Raw genomic sequence first — 23,859 nt, 5'->3', positions numbered from 1 at the left:
TGATTATAATCAGCGAAGAAATATCGAGAGTGAAGTGATCCGAGAGATCTAGAAAGCTCAATCGACCCTTGGGATAATTTCCAATCATACTGGTACGGCTGCAGCTGAATCATCGTCGGATATCGCCGTCGAAGAATAATATACCATCGAGCAAAGTGCTCTCAGTAGAACATCGCAACGGTTTGAGTGCCGTGTTCGCGTGGTCTGATAGTATAAGGTGGTCACAAATACCGGCGACAGGGAAAGGAATGCGATTGGATATAGTCGAGGGTAGGAAACTGAGAAAATCACTGAACTTATAGAATGGAAACGGTGTCTGGTGACACGGAACGTGGTGGACCCTTCGCTTCATCTTGGTAATCAAAATGCGAGTGACTCTTTTCCCGCGGAAGCTCCGAGTGCTTTGTAACCCGATTTCGTTAAAGATTGCAGCAGCACTGAAGTACGTCTCCGATTCCAATTCGCTGCACTTTGATTGAGAAATTCCGGAACCACATGGATCAGCAGCAGTAGCAGCAGCATAATTCTTCAATTTCTACAGAGATAAGAAATCCTTTTAAGAAGAATCATCCCTTTTTCAAACAATGTCCTTGAACGGCGCCACCCGCCGCGTCTCGGAACAAGTGGAACGGACCGCATCTGATTACGCTTATAACAATGTACGGCCGAGGTTTCGAGGGGGGGTGGAATAAAGCCCATTGCCTGTATCGTCGACGGATAAGATTCTCGGCTGCAGGGGTCGCGGAACACGTATCTGAGCTATGATAGAATTATAGAGTGGGCCGGGCGAGAGAGAGAGAGAGACAGAGCTGCCGCGTTAGTCGGATGCGGAGGCAAGAAGAAGAGAGGAGAGAGGTGAGGAGAGGAAGAGAGGCTGGCAGCTAGGCGGGAGGTCTAACAACGTGATCGTGGTTCAAGCACTCCCCAAGGATCAGGAGCAACTACTCTTTCCTCGCGTAGTTGTTTCAGCTCCTCGGCGTAAGGGTGAGCGGATTATTTGCGCGTCTGTGTGTGTGATCCGTCGCACCCTCTGTGCACCTCGTGCCTGATCCGCCTTTACGGCGCCCTCGCGCACGTACGTCGTTGCTCTCCAGCTAGACGTGCCAACCCTTTACCCTCATCTCCAAGGTATTTAGCGTCCGACCGAAGATTCCCGCGAAATATAAACGCGCCCCTAAACCTTTCCTATATCCCAGAGCCCCACTTTCCTTCGAATTGAATTATTGGTATCGATGCTTTGATAGCCAACTCTACCTCTCTCTCTCTCTCTCTCTCTCTCTCTCTCTCTCTCTCTCTCTCTCTCTCTCTCTCTCTCTCTCTCTCTCTCTCTCTCTCTCTCTCTCTCTCTCTCTCTCTCTCTCTCTCTCTCTCTCTCTCTCTCTCTCTCTCTCTCTCTCTCTCTCTCTCTCTCTCTCTCTCTCTCTCTCTCTCGCTCGCTCGCTCGCTCTCTCGCGTTTTTCACACTTTTCGCACCGGTGGTGCCCGTCTACGTGCAATTGCCGCGGTGCGGATTTCCCTGCGGCACAGAGTTGTTAACCTTTCAACTCACTTCTACAACGCTCAACGCGCCAAAGTTGGGCGGCTGGTTTTACCGCAGCTTGGCCTGTTTTTACAGGTTACATCGAGTTTGGTAATTTACATTTTCGGCTGTTTATTATACCCGTACAGATGTATGTGCTCGATTTAGAAAATAATTATTTTTTTTTAGATTATTACTGAATTTTTTACAAGTAAAACGAAAGCGAACATTTCTATCTAATTCTTCGCTTTTACAGTATGCCGATTTAAATTCAGCTACAGGCACGGACAGTTAATTACCAAAATTACGAAATGCTCGTCCGTTCTTTGAGGAACAGTAATGAGGGACTCGCTTGGTAGACGTGGTAACAGAATTTAGCACTTTGCGAGTCAGAACGTACACCGTTATTCAATCAAATTAAAAGCTAAGGATTCCGGATTAATGGCTGCGGATCAGGGACCTATAATAACAATTCAGAGATGGATAGATTTTCAGGATCTCTCGTGCTAGCTGATGCACTTTTGTGTCATTTGGATATCCGTCGGCTTCGCAGTCCTGCTACATGTAGCAAAACGTCTCAATTCTCACACGCGATATTCGTTGCTGGGAGCTCAATTTAAATACGATTTGCAAAACTTATCACAGTGTAATCCGAATCAGGAATATATGATTCTAGAGTCTGACACTTGATTGAGCTTTGAATGAAGAAAGATTCAACTTTCGCTGTAAACATTATCTCCTCTTTCGTTGCTTTCTCAATCGTCGTTCGATGGCTAAAAATAACCGATAAAAATTCGGTTTACGCCTTCGGATACCTTGTCGAGACTGATGCATCGTAAACGTCGTTACAGCGCCTACCGCGATTATAAATTTCTATTCAAACGCAGACAAGACGCGTCTGTTCCTCGTGCAGAGTCCGGGGAGCAATTACTCACGCTCTAAGTAAACCGCGGAAAGACGGGCGGCGCGAGGCGAGTCTGCCTGGTCCAGGAGGCACCGCGAACCTCGAGCGACCGCCAGTCTTGGTTACAGCTTTGGCAGTGGTGTTTTGGCACCAGTTAACGGTGCGGGACGAAAGAAGACCGCGGTGCTGATGTCAGGCCGATAGAACCGCGCCTCGGGGCATTTCCGTTGGAACCGCGTTTTGGACGGAAAACCGGAAGTCGAAACGAGTCGTTGAGATCTTGGATGGAAGTGGAAGAAGAAACATCGTTCTTGTAGCACGTGTTATGGTCCATTACGGCTGTGCGAAGACGGACAGCGGTGGAATCGAATGCTTCGTGGAGTTTAGTGAGTTCGCCTAATTCGTCCGGAGCATGTCGGTGGAATATACATAGAGATAAAGGTGGAGTGGCGGAAATATATGCTGCATGTTTCGCTGAAAAATTGTTGTTCCGTTAATGTGAAACGTGCCGTGGTCTGGAGGTTTCGCGTTCTCTCTGCATGTCACGGATCCGAAACGGGTTCGGATAATCGAGTCAGGGCTAACTTCGTTCGGTTCGTTTTCACCGGTTTCCTTTTTCCTTCCTTTCTCGTTCTTCCGAAAAAGGCCTGACCTCGGCACGCTGCTCGTCGGGCGGAAAAGAGATATCGCTGATCAGAGAAACCCTAGTCTTAATCAATGCCGTGGCGGTAACGCCAAAGAACGTCCTTTGATACCGTAAGCTGATTAGAAAGACTGATCCTAACGAGGCCGTATAGACCAAATGCTAATTAACGGAGATTGGACCTTGCGTACGGTATACCGAACTCGTGTAACGGTTCAATTTGTGATTCTTAAAAATTACGGATTGCCCGACTTTGATCTTGACCCCCTGGTACGTTAAGCCATTTACAGATAAACGATCCATCCTAATAATTTCCACGATCCGGTATCTTGAACGCGCTCGCAGCGGCTTATCCGACGGTTCTTCTTCAGTCTTTGAGAGAGGAAAGATAGGCGCGCGGGTTCGGTTCGAAAATCGATCGCCGGGTGATCCCGGAGCGATTGAGTATCGCAATATCTTGTGTTTACTCTTCAAAGCTTAGCTTCGCAACCCCATTAATACTTGGTAAGGTTTGGCGGCCTCGGGGCAGCGGCTGAGAGAAGCTATACAAACCGAAAATGTTTCCTTGACACCCTTCGTCGAGGCGGTCTCTAGTCCTTTGCTCTTCTCTTTCCCATCTCTCTCTCTCTCTCTCTCTCTCTCTCTCTCTCTCTCTCTCTCTCTCTCTCTCTCTCTTCCTTCCTCGCTCTTTTTTCTTCTTGTACTCCAGTTAACATAAACTCCGCGTAACTCGGAAACGCCGCTAAAGCGTAATGTAATCACAGAAGTATTTTTATTTGGTATAAATAACCTGATGTATGTATATCTAAGAGCAGAGAAAAGGCACGAGTAATGGAAGATTTTTCAATTCCTCGCGGTTTATTGAATAATATTTGAACGTGATTAAAAAAAACCCGTCAAAAAATTCGTACAGATATTATGTATTATACATATCTGTCTGTCAAACTTCCTTCACTGCGAAAGGCATAAATCGTGATTCTTATAGTCAACTGTTGATTCGCGATTCATCCGCAACGTCAGTCACGTATTTAAAATCAGCTACTTGTTCCCCACTTTTAACTCCTGTTTACATTTTCAACTCGCAGAAGAATCAACGAGCGCTCGCCTGTCCGTTAACAGACGTAAGATTGGCGCCATGGCCAGGTTCATAGAGCTTCTGGCAACTATCGGTTCGTTTATACTGATGTTGGTGACGCTCCCCTTTTCCCTCTGCTTTACGTTCAAAGTCGTACAGGAATACGAACGCGCCGTTGTGTTCAGGATGGGCCGTCTCAAAGGTGGTGCTTATGGTCCAGGTACGAAAACTATATAATCGATTCACACTCACGAGTATAAAATGCTCAACGGTTTGTTTGACATTGAAAATAGTACGAGTATTTTAATATTTTAACGGCAATAATTAGGAAGGTAAACAAAAATTTTCACCGAAATTCAAATCTGACATCGTAACTTACAAATCTTGAAGCGATAAGGAACCTTAAACGTATAACATAAACGATCCCGAATTCTTATTTGTATAATACGTCGTACGTCGTACTGTTAGATCGAAGAGAAAACTTTCTGTCGAACAAATGTCTAAAACGCGTTCTTTTTCTTTGTTATTCATCCTCTTCTCGGAAGACGCTGAAATAAAAAATATACCGTGTGTGTTATTCTCTCACGTACAAAAAATAAATAAAAGAGAAATGAATCATAATTTACACAACAGATTTCAGTCTCTCAGCTGATTTTATCGCTACTCAGGCGATGATTTCTGCCGTCGTAACGGAGGGAAAGATTATTTGTAAAGACGGAAAAATTCACATACTTGCGTAACTGTTTTATGATTCATTTATCGTAACCCTATAACGATGTATGGCATAAGAATCACGACGAGTGATATGCTTATTTTAGGCTTTCCATAACTGACGAATATTAATCGTGAATCGAATCGAAAAACATCTGCCGATTAATCGCCTTGTATCAATTTGTACCGATTGAATATTCATCTTACGGTTCATGACACCGAGCACGAGTAGTAGAGTCGATCCGAATTCAGTTCTTGACTGAAAGCAGCTTCGACAGATGCAATCTCAGAGTTTCGAAGGTTTCGTTTAAACGACGTATCGGCGACAGAAGTGCAGGCAGCGGTTGTTGAACGATCAGTAGCAACGGTCCTCGGTTCGGTCAGTGGTCAGACCACGCGGCGCAGCGGTTGCGGCGAGTAGTAGCGGTGGCCACGTAATATTGCTACTAGCCATTGCGGATTAGGAATTACGAAAATGGAGATGGGAAAACGGTCGGCGGTACTTAGGCAAGCTGAAGCTTCTCTGGGCACGTAAACTCGAAGCTGGAGGCTTTGACGCAAAGCGACGGAGGGCATTTGAGCGGACGAGAGACTCGGAGGAAGCTCGACGAAGTATGTAGATAGGTAGACGAATGGATGGATAGATGGGTAGATGGATGGGTATGCACGTAGGCACGGGCGTCTATAAATTCGCGACGAATCTGCACCTCAAGGGCGTGCAGCGTGATATATGTATACGGGTCAAAGCACGGCAAAGACCTTATTGCTTTTCCACCAGGGACCTTTTTCGTCATGCCTTGCGTGGACAACTGCGTCCTCGTCGATATGAGGACCGTATCCTTCGACGTACCGCCGCAGGAGATCCTCACCAAGGACTCTGTCACCGTCAGCGTCGACGCGGTCGTCTATTACCGAATCAAGGAGCCCCTCAACGCGGTGGTAAAGATAGCGAACTACAGGTGAGTCCTTCCGATCACCCGTAAATACATGACCGAGGAATTTCGAGTCTTACTCAATTTCCTTTCCGCAGTCATTCCACCCGGCTTCTGGCATCCAGCACCCTGCGCACCGTCCTCGGCACACGTAGTCTGGCGGAAATACTCTCGGAGCGAGAAACCATATCGCACACGATGCAGAGCTCGCTCGACGAGGCGACCGACCCTTGGGGCGTTAAGGTGGAACGCGTCGAGATGTAAATATGTTATGCACACCTTTCGCTTCGCGCTCAGCCTCCCGCGCCCTTCCTCCCTTTACTCGTAATTAGGTACGCGTCCCAGAACTGCAGCTCCTTGGACGATTCTATAAATCTTGGCTCGCTCCCTCCTGCAACTGTCGTCCCATTTTCTCCTCCCCCAAGGACGGCCTCTTTTTCTGCCCTAATTCCGCCGTCACCCCTTTCTCCGCGAGCCTCCGTCGCACATATTCCTCGATTACTCTCACCTTGCCGTTCGGTTGATGCAGAAAGGACGTCCGGCTGCCGGTTCAACTGCAGCGAGCTATGGCAGCGGAAGCCGAGGCTGCGAGAGAAGCCCGGGCCAAAGTAATCGCCGCTGAGGGTGAGATGCGCGCATCTCGTGCTCTCAAAGAAGCGAGTGACGTCATATCCGAAAGCCCGGCAGCTCTTCAGGTGAGTGGATTAAATATCTAGCGTCATGCCGCTGGTTTACTCCTGCAGCACCGTCGTGCGAAAGTAGCGTGTCGAGTATGTGAAAAATGCCGGAGCGCTTTCGTCCTATTTTCTATATTTCGGTTTGTTTTTTCATTTTTATCCACCCTCGCTCTATCTCTTTGCCATCTCGCGGGATCGTGTCATTTGAATCGAGAACGGTCCAATCGTGCGCAAGAATCGAAGTTCGTTTTGTCAATTCTCTACTGACGAGGTATTTTGTCACAATAACGTTACGCTCGGTCGACCGATTCGAGTGACGCGCCATTTCATCCCCCTTGGGTGTACATATGACACGGTTCCATTTTACTCTCAGTCTCGCGAATCCACTGACGGTGACAGGTGATAAGCGGCAATCTCTGTCCCGATTCGGAGATCGATCTTTTCGACCGTATAACGCTTAACAGTGTAACGAATTCATTTCCTTAAAATAACAAGACCGTTGCTCGTGCTCAAGATTCACCGATACATCACGTTAACGGAATTTTCGACTTTCCGATGCGCGTCGCTCGAGAAGTCGCGCGACTCGAGACAGAAACGACAGTTCAGTTATTCCATTTTCCGGAGGAAAGGTTTTCCAGTAACATAGGTACACGTACAGTTCCATCGCTACGTAGGTCTGAGTGCGGACTCCTTGCTGACGACTAAAGTGTCAAGCTTCTATCGTTGCAAGTAACGTTCAATTCCAGTGTCAGCAGCATCTTGCCTTTAATAACCAGGTTTGTAGCGTCGCTTTACTACTCTCTCGGGACAAAGTTATCGGTATGCCTGGTTCTGCACGCGAGCGACAAACGGTACTGAGACTGAAGCGTTGAGCTGCAGGTATAATTCAATCAATTTTTACCTCGATGTAGAGAAAACCGTCTTAAACGTCGAGGATTCAATTTAGTTACAAAGGGTCTAAAACCCAGTCTCCCGCCTTGTTAGACGCTTCTTAATTCGAACCGAGTCGGGATAATAATCGCAATGAAACGTTGAAAGCCGAATTGCTCCCTTGAATTATTAATCCCTTCGCTATTCTGAAAATTAACGCACTGAGACCTACGTCGGCTTACCCGTTCCTCGTGTCGTACCTATCTCTGGAGGAAACTATTACACCTACGCCTCCAGACCCTGCCGAGTCACTCGCTCCTCCGGAAGTAACGCGCGGATCTCGAACGAGTACAATGTAGCTACGTGTGCCAGAGGTATGGGAAACGGTCATAATTCTGCAACCTCTGTCTGGATAAAACATTCTCGAGCGTAAGCTTTGACGCATCGCCGACCCCATTGTTGGTTGGTCCGGTATTTCTAACGCTATTCACATTTAATATCCTACTATAAGTTACGCCGAGGGAGAATGAGGTGTATAGTTGTGGGTGCGGGGGGATCGGGAACGCCCAAATAAATCTTGGCTAATGCGTTCATTCGAAAATAAATAAATTCTCTTATTCTGTTTGGACAGCTGCGTTACCTGCAAACTCTGAACAGCATTTCTGCGGAGAAGAATTCCACGATTATATTCCCCCTGCCCGTTGACCTTCTCGCACCTTTTCTATCACTTGGACAGCACCAATTCCGCCAGCCGCTTCCACATACCTCCTAGGATTCACTTCAGCTTATACTCAAGGCTGTTTAATACGGATCACGGATAGCTGGTACTTCTTGCCAGTGAACAGAGGTTATTATTCTTGTGTCACTATCACTCGAACTCCTATCATTGACAATGAGTTCAATTTCAACAACGTTTGCAGCGTTTACTCTGCAAACAAACTGTACGGAATGAAGAACGTTTCGAATTCAGAGGAACGGAAGGAACGTCGCGTGACTTGATAGAATAAAGTATTTCTTAGTACTTCAAAATTTATACACGAATAAATCCACGAGCTTCTACCATCTGCATCATGTTCGTATTCTACTCGAGACACGTTTCATTCAATTGTGGTAAATATACAGTTTACATGAAAATAGAAATGTCAAGTTAGTAACTGTAACAGTACCGATCAAGTATCGTCGTTTAATATTTACGATGATGTGATGCAATTCAGAAAGGGTCGAACAGGCTGTAATTACCATTGCAATAGCAAGTGCAGGGTGTATTAATTATTCAAGCCCGCATTGGCCGCGACAGACGTCCGCAGCGTATCGAAAGGTGAAACAAAAATGAACGAACAATGACCTTATATTCCAACTATAATTGGAATCGCTACTGTATTGAACCAGGCTGCTCCGAGTGCAGCTGAAAAAGCGTAAAACTCGATCCTGAGCCGTTGCTTGCCACGAATCATATATCACTGAATGTCAATTAACGGCTTTCTGGTTGGTTAGATTTTTCCCGGATATCATCACCAGTGAATAATGAACATTGCCGCATCAATTTACGAACAATCAATTATATCGTGTAGCACATCATGGAACGCGAATAATGGCTTGTGGAAAAAATCACCAACTGTACGGGGATTTTTCATTAGAAATTTACAATTTACCTTGGGCTAGAATCCAATCTCCGAAATGACTCTCAACACTGAAAATCCAGACGTGGTACAATTAAAACGGAATGGCAATTTCACTTGGCATTTCGCAACGATGATACAGAATGGATTTTTCCACAGGCAACCGATGTATTATCTAGATTTATGTATACAGACGAAGTGATCGGTTGGAATCGAAAAGTCTCAGTTTTTCAAAAGTATTAATCGTTAAATAGCGCCTAAAAAGCTCACTCTACGTGTAAATTTACTGCATCGTTTTTCGGAATCGGCCAAACGTGTAGCGCAAAATGTCAACTTTCTACCACCAGCCAGCCTCCGACTGTGCTCGAACCGTTGTTCTCAGGTGTTAGTGCAACCAACTGAAATGACCTTAGCGGTCCCAACTCTATTATCTAGTTAATAATTAAGCCTTCTGCATCCCCGGGAGGGTTTTGGTCCACTAACTTTCGGTGAGCGGAATAGTTGCGAGTTCAGCGCTAAACCTTGTCCCGTTATCCAGGAGGACTTGGACGAAATACCAATTCTCTTGCTGAACGAGCGACAGCTGTACATACAACTGTGGCCTGCGAAACGCAGCGTCGATCGGGTAAGTTGTGAAATTTTGAAGGGATTTATATCGAGCTTCATTATTTCAAAATTTGGAGTCGTTTTTCACGCTACGAATATCAACTATGAAAATTCAAGAGCGTACTAAAATTATTGTCTTGATTCGTTGGAACACGTGCTGTAGTTGTCGAGCCTTGTCTTACCATTTCTTGAAAGTATAATTTGCTATCGAAGGGGAGGGAGCTCGCAAAAAAGCCACGCTTTCGTTCCATCTGTTTCAAATATCACGTTTGCGTTTCGACGGCGGGCGAATCGTGGAGGGAAAAAAGCATTGAAACAATAAACGCTCACAATTCTTCATTTCTGTACCAGCTGCTGGCTCGCGAATTCGATTCTATTCAATTCCCCTGCAGCAAATAGCGAGCGAGGCCTCCGGAATGGGAAATAAACAGGGAATTCAATCAAACCTGTCGCGTCAAAGATGTCAATGGCGCGTCGCCCGCATCCCTCGTTCGCCGAATGCCGGTATCAGCTCACCTCGAGCCTATAATACACGTGTCCAGAATGCTTTGACGAAACCACGTGAAATACACACAACCGTCAGCTCTAGCCGGATCGTGCGGCATAGCTAGCATCCGGTGTAGAACGTTGCTGATCGGTATTCACCAGAACTTCGAAGACTGCGCGATGTCTTTCACCGAACCCGTCTTGGCCGCGTAAACATCGATCCCACCGTTTCGTGGGCAATAAACATCCTGATTTAGACATGAATCAATTTGATTTATATCCCCTCGAGTGAATCGAGGCGCCTCGTTTTCCCCGAATTTATGCGAAATAAATGTATGCGAAAAATTGTCAATAAATCGACGAGAACGGCGACGCGTATTTCTTGTACAAGAAAGAAAGAACAAAACAAAAGGAAGACGAAGATGAAGAAATCATCGATCCGTAGAAATGTATTTGCTCGATTTGACTTGTGTGCGTGAGAGGGTAAGTAAAGGAGAAAAAGATGGAAAAAAAGAATGCAAACCTTTATCGTTATCCTTGCATCAATTTATCGTTAAATATTTTCTTCGGCCAATTTCCCCCGCTGTGGATGGTTGAATTTTTTTTTTTACTCGAACCTACGTCAAGACCAGGGATTTCCATCGCTTCAATTTCTGGGGGCTGTGCAGGGACCACTTTTAAGGGAATTGCTTTAATGCCCCTGTTGAATATGATGCTTTTCGAGTTCTCTCGACTCGATTCACAGCTGAATTGGACGGCTAGGTCTGCCTCCTCGAAAAGGCGCGGACTGGTCAACGTAAATCCCACATTGCTGCAGAAAGCCCGCAACTGTTTACCATAAAAGGGAACGCCGTGAAATATTTTTTCGATAAACCCATCTCGCTGGATGAAACATAAATACATTTCCAACGCTGCGAGAGTACGGTCAATAAATTGTTACGGCTTTTGTACCTCAACTGTAATACTTTCATTTAGTATTCACAGAATGGTAGTTGCTGGTGTGATGGTTGCACTGCGAGTATAAATACATACCCGTTATCCACGATATTTTTTCAATTCGATTTCCCGTTCACAAATTGGCGTAATAATCAAACCATCGTACCCTCGACGCTCTGCAGCCTTGTTTGAATATAGAGAATAGTAGGTACGACTAAAGCCAAAAACAAATTTCACTGAGCACCGGGGTTCAAAGTTCAACGACCCTTCAACGCGTATGTAACCTCTACCTCTATTTGCCCGATGTAACTAAATATCAACGGAATCATCAATCGCGGGTAAGGCGGGGCAAACATGATCTATATTTCACTGTGGGATTGATCGATGACCGGTTGATTTCATCGCCTCTTTTCCCTCACGAATATTAGGCATCTGGTAATTCCGATGGTGGAAATATACCGTTTCCCTTCTTTTTCACGCCCCCGCTACTCACTCCATTGTACAAAGATTAAACAGCTCAGTTCGCACTTTGCTGAGCCAATACGATGTAGCGCCAGTCACAAATATTGACACTTGAGCTGATGCCCATTGTTGGTGCTGAGAATAGGTGCTCGAGGCTCATCACGATCGGAAATTTACGGATTACAGCATGGGTTTAATATCCCCCCACCGACAAATGGCGCTTGATTTTTATCGTTCGACGACAATAAGGAACAGCTGTACACGCCTCGATTTCCATGCGACTGAATATCTAGCGAGTTTTTCAAGTTCCTCAGCGATGCGATAAGTTTCGCTTTGAAAATGTTAAAGGAACCAGGTATGGTAGATACGGCGAACGATTCTTCGCTGAATCGCAACAGAGGTCCGCACAGCTGGAAGTAGTGCATTATGTGTAAGGAAAATGCACTCCGCGTGCAGCTGATGGAAAATACTCGAAAGTTGACGATCCAACGAACGCTTCTTCGGACTTGGCTGAGATCCTCTTCTTCTCCTATCTTCTTATTTCTACCCTTTCTACCTTTCCTTGGATCCGTTTGATCTTGGTGACATAGTCAACGGTATATTACTTTATTTGGAGCGGGAGAAAATACGCCAGCAATTTTTCGGAGGGACAAAGGGCTTGGGGTGAAAGTAGTTCCAGCCCCTTGGGATCCCGTAACCTACTTTTCAGGTTCGGCCTTTCCAAGCTGTCTTCTGCAGCTCGCGCGAGGCGCAGATCGAACGTCTCGTAATCTGATTTCGGTTTTAATTCAGCCAGCTCTCACGCCATGGGGAATCGCAATTTTGGAAAGAGTAATTTTTGTTGGTGAAATAAGAGCGCGCTTTAGCGGGACTGTAAATAGAAGACGGAATCGAGGGTCGAGACAGAGAACCGGAGGGTCGAAGGTCCCGGGAAACCTTCTCGAACAGCTTCAACCGCGTTCTACAGGCGCCTTGGGCGCCACGGGGTAAAGAATTTGAAGAAAGCAGCGTCGGAGGGGAGAAGGAAGTATAATTCTGATCTTATTCGGGAGAATTAACGGCCGCGTTATGTAAAAAGCTGGCATTATCATATATTAAAGAGCACTCCTACCCTCGACGGTCCCACCGCCCCCTCGACTCGGGGGTGGAGATATTCATTGCAGAACAAACGGGTCAAGCAATGAATACGGCGCACAGTTGCTCTCGTTCTCCCCCTCGGTTCTCAAGCCACAAGTAGAGGTATTCAGGATCGTTGAAACGTCGTGTATTGTTTGTTTTCGCGGACAAAGAGCCTCGCGCTGGCGTTTTCGGTTCATTTCAACTGGTTAATTACCGTTATCACATTACTTTTATTCACCCGGCACAGCCTCAGGCTACTTGACAAATTCCACGCGACTGCGTAGAGTGAAAATTCATTCAAACGCGGAACCGTTGTAGCTTCGCAAAATCGTTTGTATTACTTAGGAGCTGTGTAAAATTTTTAGTATTCGGTTGAATTCAACGCTATATTTTTAGGGAGAATTTATAATCCCATAAATTTACGCACATAGCCGCAAGATCGATGGTCGCGAATATTTCAGCCGCGAACCGTTTGCCGGAACTATATTATACATATAGACGGTTTCCGGGGTAGCGTTTCAGCGCAACGAGAGTGTAACTCGGGCGCGCTTCTGACTCAGGGCTGAACTTTCTTCGATTTAAATTCATAGAATCGACCAAACATGCGCGAGCTACGCGAAACTATCATTGTTTTAAATTTTCAACGCGAAGAGTAGCATCTGGAGCACGGTCGGACAGTCAACTTACACCGTTGGATAACGGAATGGAGCTGTGTAGCAGCAATACGGACGTGTACTATTACTGTACGTGTATCACATAGTCGAGAGGGAAAAGTGGGGTGGAAAACAGGGTGAGATGACGGGGAGAATAAGAACGCGAGGCGGGCGGAGACCTCGGAATCTTGTGTAGGTATTCGTTCAACGGCGCTTCGCGCCTCATACGAGAAATGAATGCCTCGTGGGAATAAATATTTGAAACGTATGCACGAGCCGGGGAAAGTTCCGCTTGCGGGAGCCGAAGAAAGGAGTGAGAAAAAAAAATTGGAATAAAAGCAAAAAAAAAAAAAAATAAATAAAAACACGGAAAAATGAGTTGAAAAACAGAATGAAAGATACGAGAAAGAAAAGAAGAATAAAAAAGAAAAAATTACGTCGTCCAACAACCACTCACTCGGAGCAACCGAGTTTGAGCCGGCATTCAAACGCTGCGGAAGAGTATTTTCCGTCGCCTGTACAGAGCTTTCGGGTAGTGGAATAAAATTTCATTCCCAAGTCCGCAAATGAAAGTCTGGTAAAGTAAGATTCGCTTCTACCACCATCAGCGAAAAAAGGTGTCTTGTATTTATACAGTTTAATATCGCCGCTGTAGGACCGCGAATTTACATACGTATCCTGTTTCCTCCTCCTTCCTTTTGTTGTTTAAGAGACAAATTTCACGCCTGTCTGACGTAGCCGGTAACTGGTAACATGAGAGGAAAAAAATGACACCACCTCGAATTCTGGGCTTAATAATTGAGAGAGCCTTAATTATACGGGAATTCATATATGCCGACCCAAAAAGTAATTCGTTGGACCAACAAATTTTAGTGCTCGTACAGTCACAACAAGAATTTCAACTGACAATGCAACAGTTTTCGCTGCAACAGTAAAGGTCTTGCAAGCATAGCCAGGTGGAGTTATAATGTAACGAACCTGTCAGTGAAACTTGTAAAATTCTAGCTGTTGAATATAATATTTCTTAATATTTATGACTGTCCTAACACTAAAATTCGGAAGCTGAGCGAATTTTTTTTTCGTGATACAAAATCAGAGAAAGAAACAACGTTCTATTTCAATGCAAAGCGACACGCATGTAATTACGTTACACGTTGAGATACCATTTTCCCATCCCTGATTTACAAACCCGCATCATGCCAGCCATCCAAGCACGGTATGCGCCCAACGCTCCATTGACGTTGAGTGGCTCCTGGAGATCGGTGAAAAAAACTTGATTCACGATCAGCCTCGATACGTATAGTCGAGTGATACTTAATAATAGAGTGGACATTCAATGCCTGTTGAAGCGCATTTTCGGAAGTAATTCCAGTGAATAAGAGAATCCGTCAATGGCGCACTCTTTGCTAGTTGACTGATATTAGGAAGGTATTAGTGAAACCTTTGATGCAGTATTCCTGGACTCGAAACTTCGTGAATAAGGGGAATTCGGGTTTCAGAGTTTCATTATGCAGCCTCTTAAAGTTGGCGTAACTCCCACGGCTCGTAAATATGAGTTACGACTGGTAGAAATAGGTCGTCGTACTTCCGTGCACACGCTTACATGCATTCACACATGTGCGTGATTCCCTTCGCACACAGATTTTCAAGCCTATATTTTCTTAGGGACTGTGTGTCCGAGCTGTGGTAATAATTCATGGAGAGATAACATCACAAGTGAATAATAAGGGCGCAGATTTTCGCGTGTCCCTGACTTGTAGATCAGCCACTGCCTTTTTCGATTGATAAAATTGATTCAAGTCGCGCACTGATCAAATATCGGTTCATTTCGTCATATATTAGCTGCTTTCAAGGGCATTACCGTAAAAATTATTTTCATAAGCTTCAAAATGTATGTACACCATTCAGCGATGATTAATATTTTCATAAATTATACAATTATACTAAATTCAATTAGTCATTGGACGGATGCGTATCATTTTGCAAACGAACTTTATACCTCCCTTCGAATCAGAATCGACAGAACAAATGGAAATAATCACGCATCACTGCCTATACAGCTTCTGTTTATTTCGCCGTGAAATTTTGAATCCATCGAGTAATTATATCGTGCAACCATCTATAGTTGCGAAATGGTGACATATCAATACCGTTAACAAGTTTGTAAAGAAATTGATTAGGTACTATCAAACGGCAAAACGAGGTACTTACAAATATTTTTTTACTTTTGTATCTTCGTTTTCAAAATCCCGTGGATCCAATTAGTCGTGTTAAATTCAATTTACCTCATATTTCTCTCCCACTCTCCTCCTGTTCTTCCATCTATCGTGTTCGACGGTTCAAAGTCAATTTATTTTCCAGATACGTTGTATCATCTATCTGACAGACGGGAAACTCGTTCTAATTTGAAATTCTGCGGCGTTTAATTATCTATTCGGCGAACTGATGATGCCTAATCACATTAGAATCGAATCAAGAATTGATTCTGAACAACTAACTGCCTTTGCGCGATGTAACGTGAAGTGGTACGTAATCTATTCCACGTCTTCCAAGCCTCGCGTGAAACGATTCTACGAAGGTACGTTTAATCGTCGTCGGATCGTTAAGCCTTAACAAGAAGCTTTCTACCGCGCAGCGGAGACTGGAAGACCCTCTGCCGCAGGGTATTACACGGAGTTGATAATTCCTGAGAGACATCCCGACGAATATGTATAACAGAGAAAAGCAGGTTGGGGTGAATTTAAGGAGCGTTCAGAGCACATCTCACACATAACCTGAATGAAACGTACGCGACTCGTGGGGGTTGAAAAAAATGAACCCTCCTCGCTCGCGTCGCGACAAAGCTCACGGGAACGTTTACCGTTAATGCGGCTTATTTATCGGGCTCAGATTCCCGGAATGAGAGTCTGCCGGTTCGAAGGGGAGGTAAGATGATTTTCGAGGGAAATCGTGCGGGGTCTCAAATCCCGAGATTCACACTGCAGGGTTCCGAATCCTAACGACGCGTGAAGCCGAGTCTGACTTGAATAGACAAATCGCGAACGATATAAGGCGTGAGTAACTGATAGCGGTAAGCCCAGTGGACGATGCCAACAGGTGTTTCCTGGTAGACCCAGGGAAATGCTGTCTTTCCGCCGTTTAGTCCTCCGAATATGCCTCGCGCACACGGACCAGTTGGCTGGGAAGCCACCTGAAAGCCTCGCGATAAAGCAACCGAGTTTCAATGAACCCGGAGGGGGGGGGGGGGGGGGGGGGAGACGTGTCACGCGAGGATAGCTCGTCCCGCGACGAGAATGAAAGACCGGAAATGATAGGAGGGCGTCCAAGGAAGAGGACCCTTCGTAACTAGGTCAATGTAACAAGACAATCGTTCGATCGCAAGGTCGACCGCAGTTTTCATCATCAGGATCAAAACGTGAGAAGCTTGCGTCGGCGGTCACATCCCACGAATGCTTTTTCCATAGTCTCCAGCCGTCTTTGGTATATCGCATGTCTTTCAGCCAGGTCTCGTGGTCTTTGAGCTTTAAAGCGAGCCTGAAACTGGGAATTTCTCTGATTAAAGTTCTCTGATAAAGCGAAACACGGTAGTTGAGAACAACGTGCAAGCACACTTCAAGTCCGGGTTACGCTTATCAATTAGAAGCTTCTTCAGGTTACATTGGCGTATCTGGTCCCGCTGTCACCTCTTAGTGTTGGTTTGCTCTCAGAAGATTCCTTTTCTGGATCTTCACCGTGTATTTTGAATCGAATGAGCAGTGAGGGCGGTGAGGGCGAGGTTGATTCGCTGGGATTCGTTCCCCGCTAATTTTTTTAGATTTTTTTTTTTTTGATTCCGGTTCGTTTGCCACGGGGCATTGAAATTCGTGGGGCTACGATAACGCCGACCGTAAGCTATCATTAATATTAAATCTCCACCGATTATGGGGGATAAACATCTTAGGCTAGACCGGAGGTGCCATCCAACCGCCATTAGTGTCGGCTACCCTCTGCTGCCCCCAGAAGCTCCAAAAGGTCGGAATCGACGGTTCGACCGTAACGAGAATTTACTAATGACCACCTCAGGCTCACCACTGACCTAGAGCACTGACCGTTGGGGCGTAATTGCGTCGCGAGTAACCATGAGATAAAACTCAACATTCTCCGCTGGAAAAATCATCCGCCGATATCGGAAGCTAACCAAATACCGCAGATATGGGAGTACGAAAGAGCAAATACGGATTTGTTTTTAAACGTTTATAAAAATAGGAGGCTTTCGGCGTTTTTCAATCATCTGTCTTTATTTTTGTGCTCTGTTCAGGATTAACGCGGGGGACTTTCACGATTCCACGGGTTTTGTTTTGTTAAATTGATGGTGTCTCGGTAATATTCACAAAATTCCCTTCTAAAAAAGGCATGTTGTATCAAATCTCGAAGTATCACTAGCTTGAAGCCGTTTTTCCGCGCATATGATGGATTGGATTCGTTTCAGTTTGATTTATCGAATATTGAATTCAATCAACGAAAGCGGTTTATTGCTGTTTCATAAAATCTAACGGGTATGTAATTATGTATAAAGCGATATATAACATATTAGCATGGTTCACCTAATAAAACTATACTTTATTTAGTTGAAAATAATGTTAATACATTATCAACCAGTTCGTCTGGAACAATTGTAGGGAAAATTTGAAGATGTGATTTTAAAGAAAGTTAGAAAGCAAAAATTAAGTTTTGCAACAGTAGAAGAAAAAATTCAGTTAACATGCATAATTTTACTTTTACCGGCTGGATCTACAGAACGTGGTTGTAATCTAACGGTGAATACTGACGATTGAATGCGTGTGTCGATTAAATAGAACCGCGTGTGTACCTTCATTCGAAATTAAGAATAATCAAAGGTTTATTCAAACTTTCTATGGAAATAAAATTTCAGAGCGTTAAATTATTGCCGGGATAAAATTGCGCGATTAAACAAAACGGCTATGACGAGACTTTAACGCCGATAAACATGGGCTAGTATAGTTTTTGGAAAGATCTATTTTCCCGTCGGGATACGAAGTTTCATGTACTTACGTGATACCACATTTTCACAACAGTTCCTTAAAGGTAAGCGAAACTTCGTTACCGGAAGAGGGATTTTACAAAGTTAATCTCCAGTTCGCCATATAGACGATCTCTGATATACTTCGACTCCATGACACCACCTGCCATCCAATAAAGCGCGAACGTGCGCTTTTCTCAACTGCAGGCGATGAATCAAACAAGGAACTGCACCGGCTGCTATGCTCAGCTCCGACCTGAATATACCCTACATCGCGGTTTCCAATGGTTCGCCAAATCGGTTTGGCGAAAAGAGGCTATGAGTTCTGCGCCTGCAGACTTAGCGGCTGATTTCTGCGCGGGAAGTGAAGTTAAATGAAACGGGAGGGGAACTAATAACTAAAGAAAACTTCTTTTTTCCGAAGATATCAAGGAAAGTTTCAGGACTCCGGCTTTCGTTGAGTTCATTACAAAAAAGATAATATCCGCCAAAGTGTGGGGGAAGGACTTGCCGTTAATTGTCCGAACATTATGTTAATTGTTTTCCGAAAAGTCACCGTGTCACCTACCGAACTTGCAAGATCGAAGGGGAAACCTGAGAAATTTCCCTCATTAAGGATCTTTATCTCGGCAGTCGATCACCAAGCTACTTCCACGCCTTTAACTTCTCGTTCCGAAAACAACCGTACCACTTTTCACTAATCAGATGAAATCCGTTTAATCCCAATGTACTCTCGAGCTTGATAAACTTGTCGATGGCTGTGACATCCGTCGTATGACAACGCGGTACGTACTCGGTGAAAATCGTATTTTACCGGTGCCTCTCGGATTTCGAATGCCCATTAGTACAACCCTCTTTGAGTCGTATATTTTCCAGTAAAGCGGAGGCGGTAATGCTGAGTATTGTTCTCTGTCAAATATCCGGTGTTTAAACGCGGATCAGCAGCTGTATATAACGAGGGTAAGTACTCGAGTGTAATCGAGACGACGATCTGCGCAGTTTGAACTTGGACCCAAACCCAAGAGGCAGGAAATACGAAAGTGCATGAATAACCTAAACATCCTGAATTCGTTGACCAAGTCTAATAAAAACCATCTGTTCTCTAGGGTGATATCTCGACGGGGCTGCGCCATCCATCTTTCCGGGATCTCCCGCTCGGCGAGGATCGGATGGGAACGAGCGTTTTGTCGCTTTTGGACAGGATCCGAGATTGCAGTGGGACTTGCGGTTAACAGTTACGTCGCGAATGCTGATCGAGCGCATATTTTCTGCTTAGCTAGACAGAAGACAGCCAGCCGTTGATTCGATTCGGCATGTGATAGGAATAAATTAAGCGCGAAGCGTCAAATTATCGTATACGCCTTAAAGAGACACGCCCCGTCTCGGGAAAATTGATCGAAAGTAAAAATATCTTGGCGAAGAATCGAGGAATCGTGGATTTTATACCATCGTACTCCACACCGACGCGGCTTCGGAATAAACCAAGAGAAGTTCAAAGCGGCTGGAGGCAAATCCGAAACCGAGGTTGAAAAGCAGGGAAAGAAAACGGATCACCCTCTCCCGTCGGTGAAACCAACCTAAACTCAGTTTTCCCTCGAACGTGACGCGACAGATTGAATATTCCGGGGACGGAATTCAAGATGCCGTTTACTCGTTGACAGACGCGTTGACGTATTCTCTTCCACGCGAGTGGGGGTATTCATTTTTGTCAAAGAAAGAGGGAGAAAGTGACAAAGATAGAAAGGGGGAGTAAGAGAGACCGAGGCAAAGGGCCGAAGGTGGACTGGCGTGAGCGGCAGAAGCAACAGCAACAGCAACAGCAACGGCAGCGGCGACAGACAGTTACACTGAGAAATGGTTCCAATCACGTCAGACCTTTCGTATAGTAAAAAGCCAAGAAGAATGGCAAAGCGGGCGATATTTTATCGTCTTTCTGGGCGAGAGAATACCGCCCCCCTCCCGCCCGGCGGTTCCTCTGTCCATTCGCTTTTCCGTCCTACCACGCCAGAAGGTTCGTGGTGCGAGATTGCATGTTCAGCTTATCGTTGGAACTCTCTCGCGGATCAGAGAATCCCGAGATTTCGTTGGTAGGCTCCATCTTCGCGCCCCCGTCGCGCCCTCCTTTCCTTATATCGTGTGCAGCAGGCCGAAGCATCGTAAGTCAGATTTTTGTGTACGGAAACCGCCAAGTACGTAAACGATATTTTGCTGTTACAATAAAATTTCGAACGCGGAACAGCATATAATCAACAATTCCTCAGGTAATTTTTCCACGAATATCAAACGGGTCTTACGTGCACTTACGTCAACAAATATGTCCCGTACTTACGGGGGCGGAAGTTATCGCCTATGAGAACAGGAGAATCTGACTGCGTATCTCTTCGCTTAACCCTGCAGCTGCAGCTGTTGCCTAGGACCAGATGCGTGCGTGGAAAGGGGTTTCCGGCACCGATAAACACCCCCGTACCATACAAATGTGACAACATTATGGTTAATCTTGCCCTCCTGCTCGAGCTGCACTAAAAACGTCTAGATAGCGTTTTCGTTCGTACGCTGAAGCCTCGTGATCGAATCAAAAATGTCTACCCCGAATTTACCGTCTTGACGGCACTCTCGTCGTCTGAAGAGATTTAAAAATCGCGACGAGGCCAGAGCACGAGTCGTATCTCCCCATCAAGATCAGATACGGAAACACGTTGGGCACGTTTTATCGACGACTGATACAAAACGTGTCTTTCATCACGTAATTCATGCAGGCAAAGAGTGAGTTATTATCCGGATGGCATACGACGTATTTGCATTATACGCGGTTGACATGAGAACACGTCGATACTTTGATGAAAGAGGCCACTGAATTACGATCAGATGTGGACGTTTCGATTCGGCAGCATCAATGGATCATTTTCCTGTAAGCTTGACTGTCGAAGTTGCAATTCGCCTGATCTACGGTACGTCTTTTGCATAACATAATTCGAACTTACTGACTTCTCCAATAATAACAACGTGTTGCGTGTACGAACACCTCAGAAGTGATAATTATAATCAATCAGACGGTATCGGTTATCTGTTGTTCGCTGGTTGTAGACCAGAGTCGTGTTTCGGGGTAAACATGAAATTATCACTAATTGAATACCGGTGTAAATATGCAATTTTACCTCGACGTAAAAGATGGACTGAATACATATTGACGCTGCAGTGGTACAGATATATTCAAGCACCGTGTCAATTTTGTGTTCGTTTTTTAACTGAAATCACTGCCAATTTCCGTTTATCCGATTGGTACCAGTCAATGTTGTGGATGAAAGTAATTCCTGTTGAATCACTAATGGAAAATTAATAAATGCTCGGACAATGCAAAATGCATTCAGATTTTCAAGGTATCGACGTTATTCTCAGAGGTGCAAATTCGCAGTACAGATTTTAGTTTCTTCAGTAACCATCGAAGATTATATCTACAGTAAGTACAATGTTGCCGTTGCAATAAATTTAATCGAATTTATCATGAAATACCGACGCACAGTGCATGATGACGAAATCGCTTCGATAGCCTGTTACTTCAGCCGAAGCGGTAACTGCTGCTGGTAACTCTCTCCATACCGACGTTGAAGGAGAAAATTGACTGTGGAAACCCGGAAATCAAGTTCATGATAGGGTTATCACTAAACTAACCCTCGGCAGCTACGAGAGAAATGGAAAATTCATCTCGGGTTTAGCTATAGTCTTTAAAACAGAATCCTGTACCATTGGACCACAACTGATGATCGCAGTGTATCCTGCAAAGCCTAACTCGCTAGGCAAGAGCTTTTTTCCTTTCCTACAGTGGTAGGTCATTCTGTCTGCCATGGTACCAACGTGTCTATATTAAAAAGCCCCAGTCTCTGGAAATAAGAATAATTTACATGTGATTCAAACTTTATAAATATCAAACACGTGGAGGATGTATTAGAATAAAAAATATGTACAGCGTTGTTTTCCTGCAGGAGCTGTACAGGAACAGCATGTACATCTTTGTAATTATAAACTGCAGTTGAATAATAAGGAAGCCATGAATGCTGAAATTTGGATACTTGCAGAACGAAAAACCTTTCAGATGCGTCTGTCAGATTATACTGTTAGCAGTGAGTTTATAACGCGCAATCGACTTCTGTCGCAAAATTGAGATGATTTAGTGTACGATTGAATTGATTCTAGCAGTTTTCAAATCCCTCAAAACAAGATGCTGTAAACTTTTCGATTCAGAATTGATTTACGAGCCTCTCTTCCCACTAAATGCACTCCCCAGTAAACCAAAACGAATTGAAATGAATTGTCTCAGTAAAAAACTAAATAGCCACGAATTAAAATAAATTGAACAAAATCAACAGCCCCGTGTGCCAATTCTTTTGAATTACTTCTGATTTGTTTTAATTCCGCTTTTGACATGCTCAATTCGTGTTGGTTTACAGGATCTCAGAACCACAGAGGCTCCTGCGCTTTTAACCAGCATGCAATGTACGAAATCGACATAATGATGTTCCTTTCCCAATAAAAAACAATCCTCGGTAAAAAAAAAAAACTTAACATATACCAACTTCGACGACAACTTACGCCACGCAGTGATTGTTGCTTGTATCACAATAAATATTATCGAGAAATTTTAAAGAAATGAGATTAAAAAAAAAAAAATAGTATGTTACTTTACAAGTGCGGAAAATAAGCGATTTCCAACGAATGTCAACGCAACATGAGTCAAGGCGAGTTCTGTAATCACTCGAGTCAAATATTGCCCATTCACAGTTCTGACACACGCTATTTTTGCAATACAGTTTATTTAATAAGTGCATGTTCATTCTATGCTGCCCAAATCTTCTAATCAACAATCAAAATGCACCCGTTTTTTCAATAACCGTGGACGCGACGTAATTTTCGAATCAGAATTCAGCGCGTAACGCGAGAATCGAAGGTACTGCGCATGTGCTCCAGCTTTCGACAAGCTCTGTGCGAACAGCGTCAACTCGCGAGCGAATTTGCAGCGCCATTTGCGCGTGGTCAGCTGCCGGAGTGACATCGGTCTTCTGTATCGCGTCGTAGTCGCTGCCATTTTCGTTGTGTGTGTTTATTTTTCAATGTGTTCTGTGCCAAAAGTGACTTTCGGTAACTAGTGTGTGCAGCACGGATAATAGCAGTGAGAAAAACAAGGTCGGAACTAGTACAAGAGGATTAACTTGCAGCGTGAGCATGAAAGGTATGTTTGCGACGTCGCTGATAACTCGATTACGCATTTATATTATACTGCGCAACGATTGAAATTCTGTTCATAGCGTACTGTGTGTTGTTTGGTTTATCTTATTCTTAATTCAAAATCGTGCACTTTCTGCAACAACTATAGTTATTCACGAATGTGTTTCACCGAACAATAGCGTTATCACAGTTTGCTTAATATCAATTTTATCCGTCATAAAAAAAAATGGCTGAGATTATGTGTTTCATCGGTGCTTTCTAATAATTCTCGAATTCCTTTTGAACGATTCTGCGCTTTTTGCTTACGTTTCGTTGAATAGAGCGGAGAAAAGGACTGCGATAAACAGTGCGAACAAGTTGACGAGAGCACCTTTGAGCTTCGGTAGGAAAATATAATACGTGTGCAG

At 44.6% G+C, this 23,859-nt stretch overlaps 1 protein-coding gene across 4 annotated transcripts; it reads left to right on the top strand.

The window, feature by feature from the left end:
• Positions 1–2,529: 2,529 nt before the first annotated feature.
• On the top strand, positions 2,530–19,376 carry LOC107217119 (band 7 protein AGAP004871-like). Of its 4 annotated transcripts, none has more exons than XR_006905109.1 (7): positions 2,530–2,809; positions 4,152–4,361; positions 5,631–5,811; positions 5,883–6,044; positions 6,314–6,479; positions 7,963–8,178; positions 19,339–19,376. XR_006905109.1 is itself a non-coding variant. In XM_015654494.2 (6 exons), the coding sequence occupies exons 1-6, from the start codon at positions 2,749–2,751 to the stop codon at positions 8,101–8,103; spliced, it is 921 nt and encodes a 306-aa protein (XP_015509980.1). In that variant the 5' UTR covers positions 2,530–2,748; the 3' UTR covers positions 8,104–8,461. The 4 variants fall into 4 exon arrangements, 2 of the variants coding, with proteins under 2 accessions (XP_015509980.1, XP_046600290.1); XR_001525556.2 differs by lacking the exon at positions 19,339–19,376 and adding an exon at positions 8,252–8,461; XM_015654494.2 differs by lacking the exon at positions 19,339–19,376 and having other exon boundaries at positions 7,963–8,461.
• The last annotated feature ends 4,483 nt before the right edge of the window (positions 19,377–23,859 follow it).

This window comes from Neodiprion lecontei, chromosome 6 (assembly GCF_021901455.1).
Source record: "Neodiprion lecontei isolate iyNeoLeco1 chromosome 6, iyNeoLeco1.1, whole genome shotgun sequence".
Lineage (NCBI taxonomy): Eukaryota > Metazoa > Arthropoda > Insecta > Hymenoptera > Diprionidae > Neodiprion > Neodiprion lecontei.
Note: the sequence above shows the minus strand (reverse complement) of the source record. Positions and strands in the feature narration are given on the sequence as shown.

Coding starts and splice junctions, on each gene's coding strand:
- LOC107217119 (XM_015654494.2), top strand. CDS start 2,749: ATGGTCCATTACGGCTGTGCGAAGACGGACAGCGGTGGAATCGAATGC. Junction 5,812..5,882: donor GTAAAGATAGCGAACTACAG/GTGAGTCCTTCC, acceptor TCCTTTCCGCAG/TCATTCCACCCGGCTTCTGG. Junction 6,045..6,313: donor AAGGTGGAACGCGTCGAGAT/GTAAATATGTTA, acceptor CGGTTGATGCAG/AAAGGACGTCCGGCTGCCGG.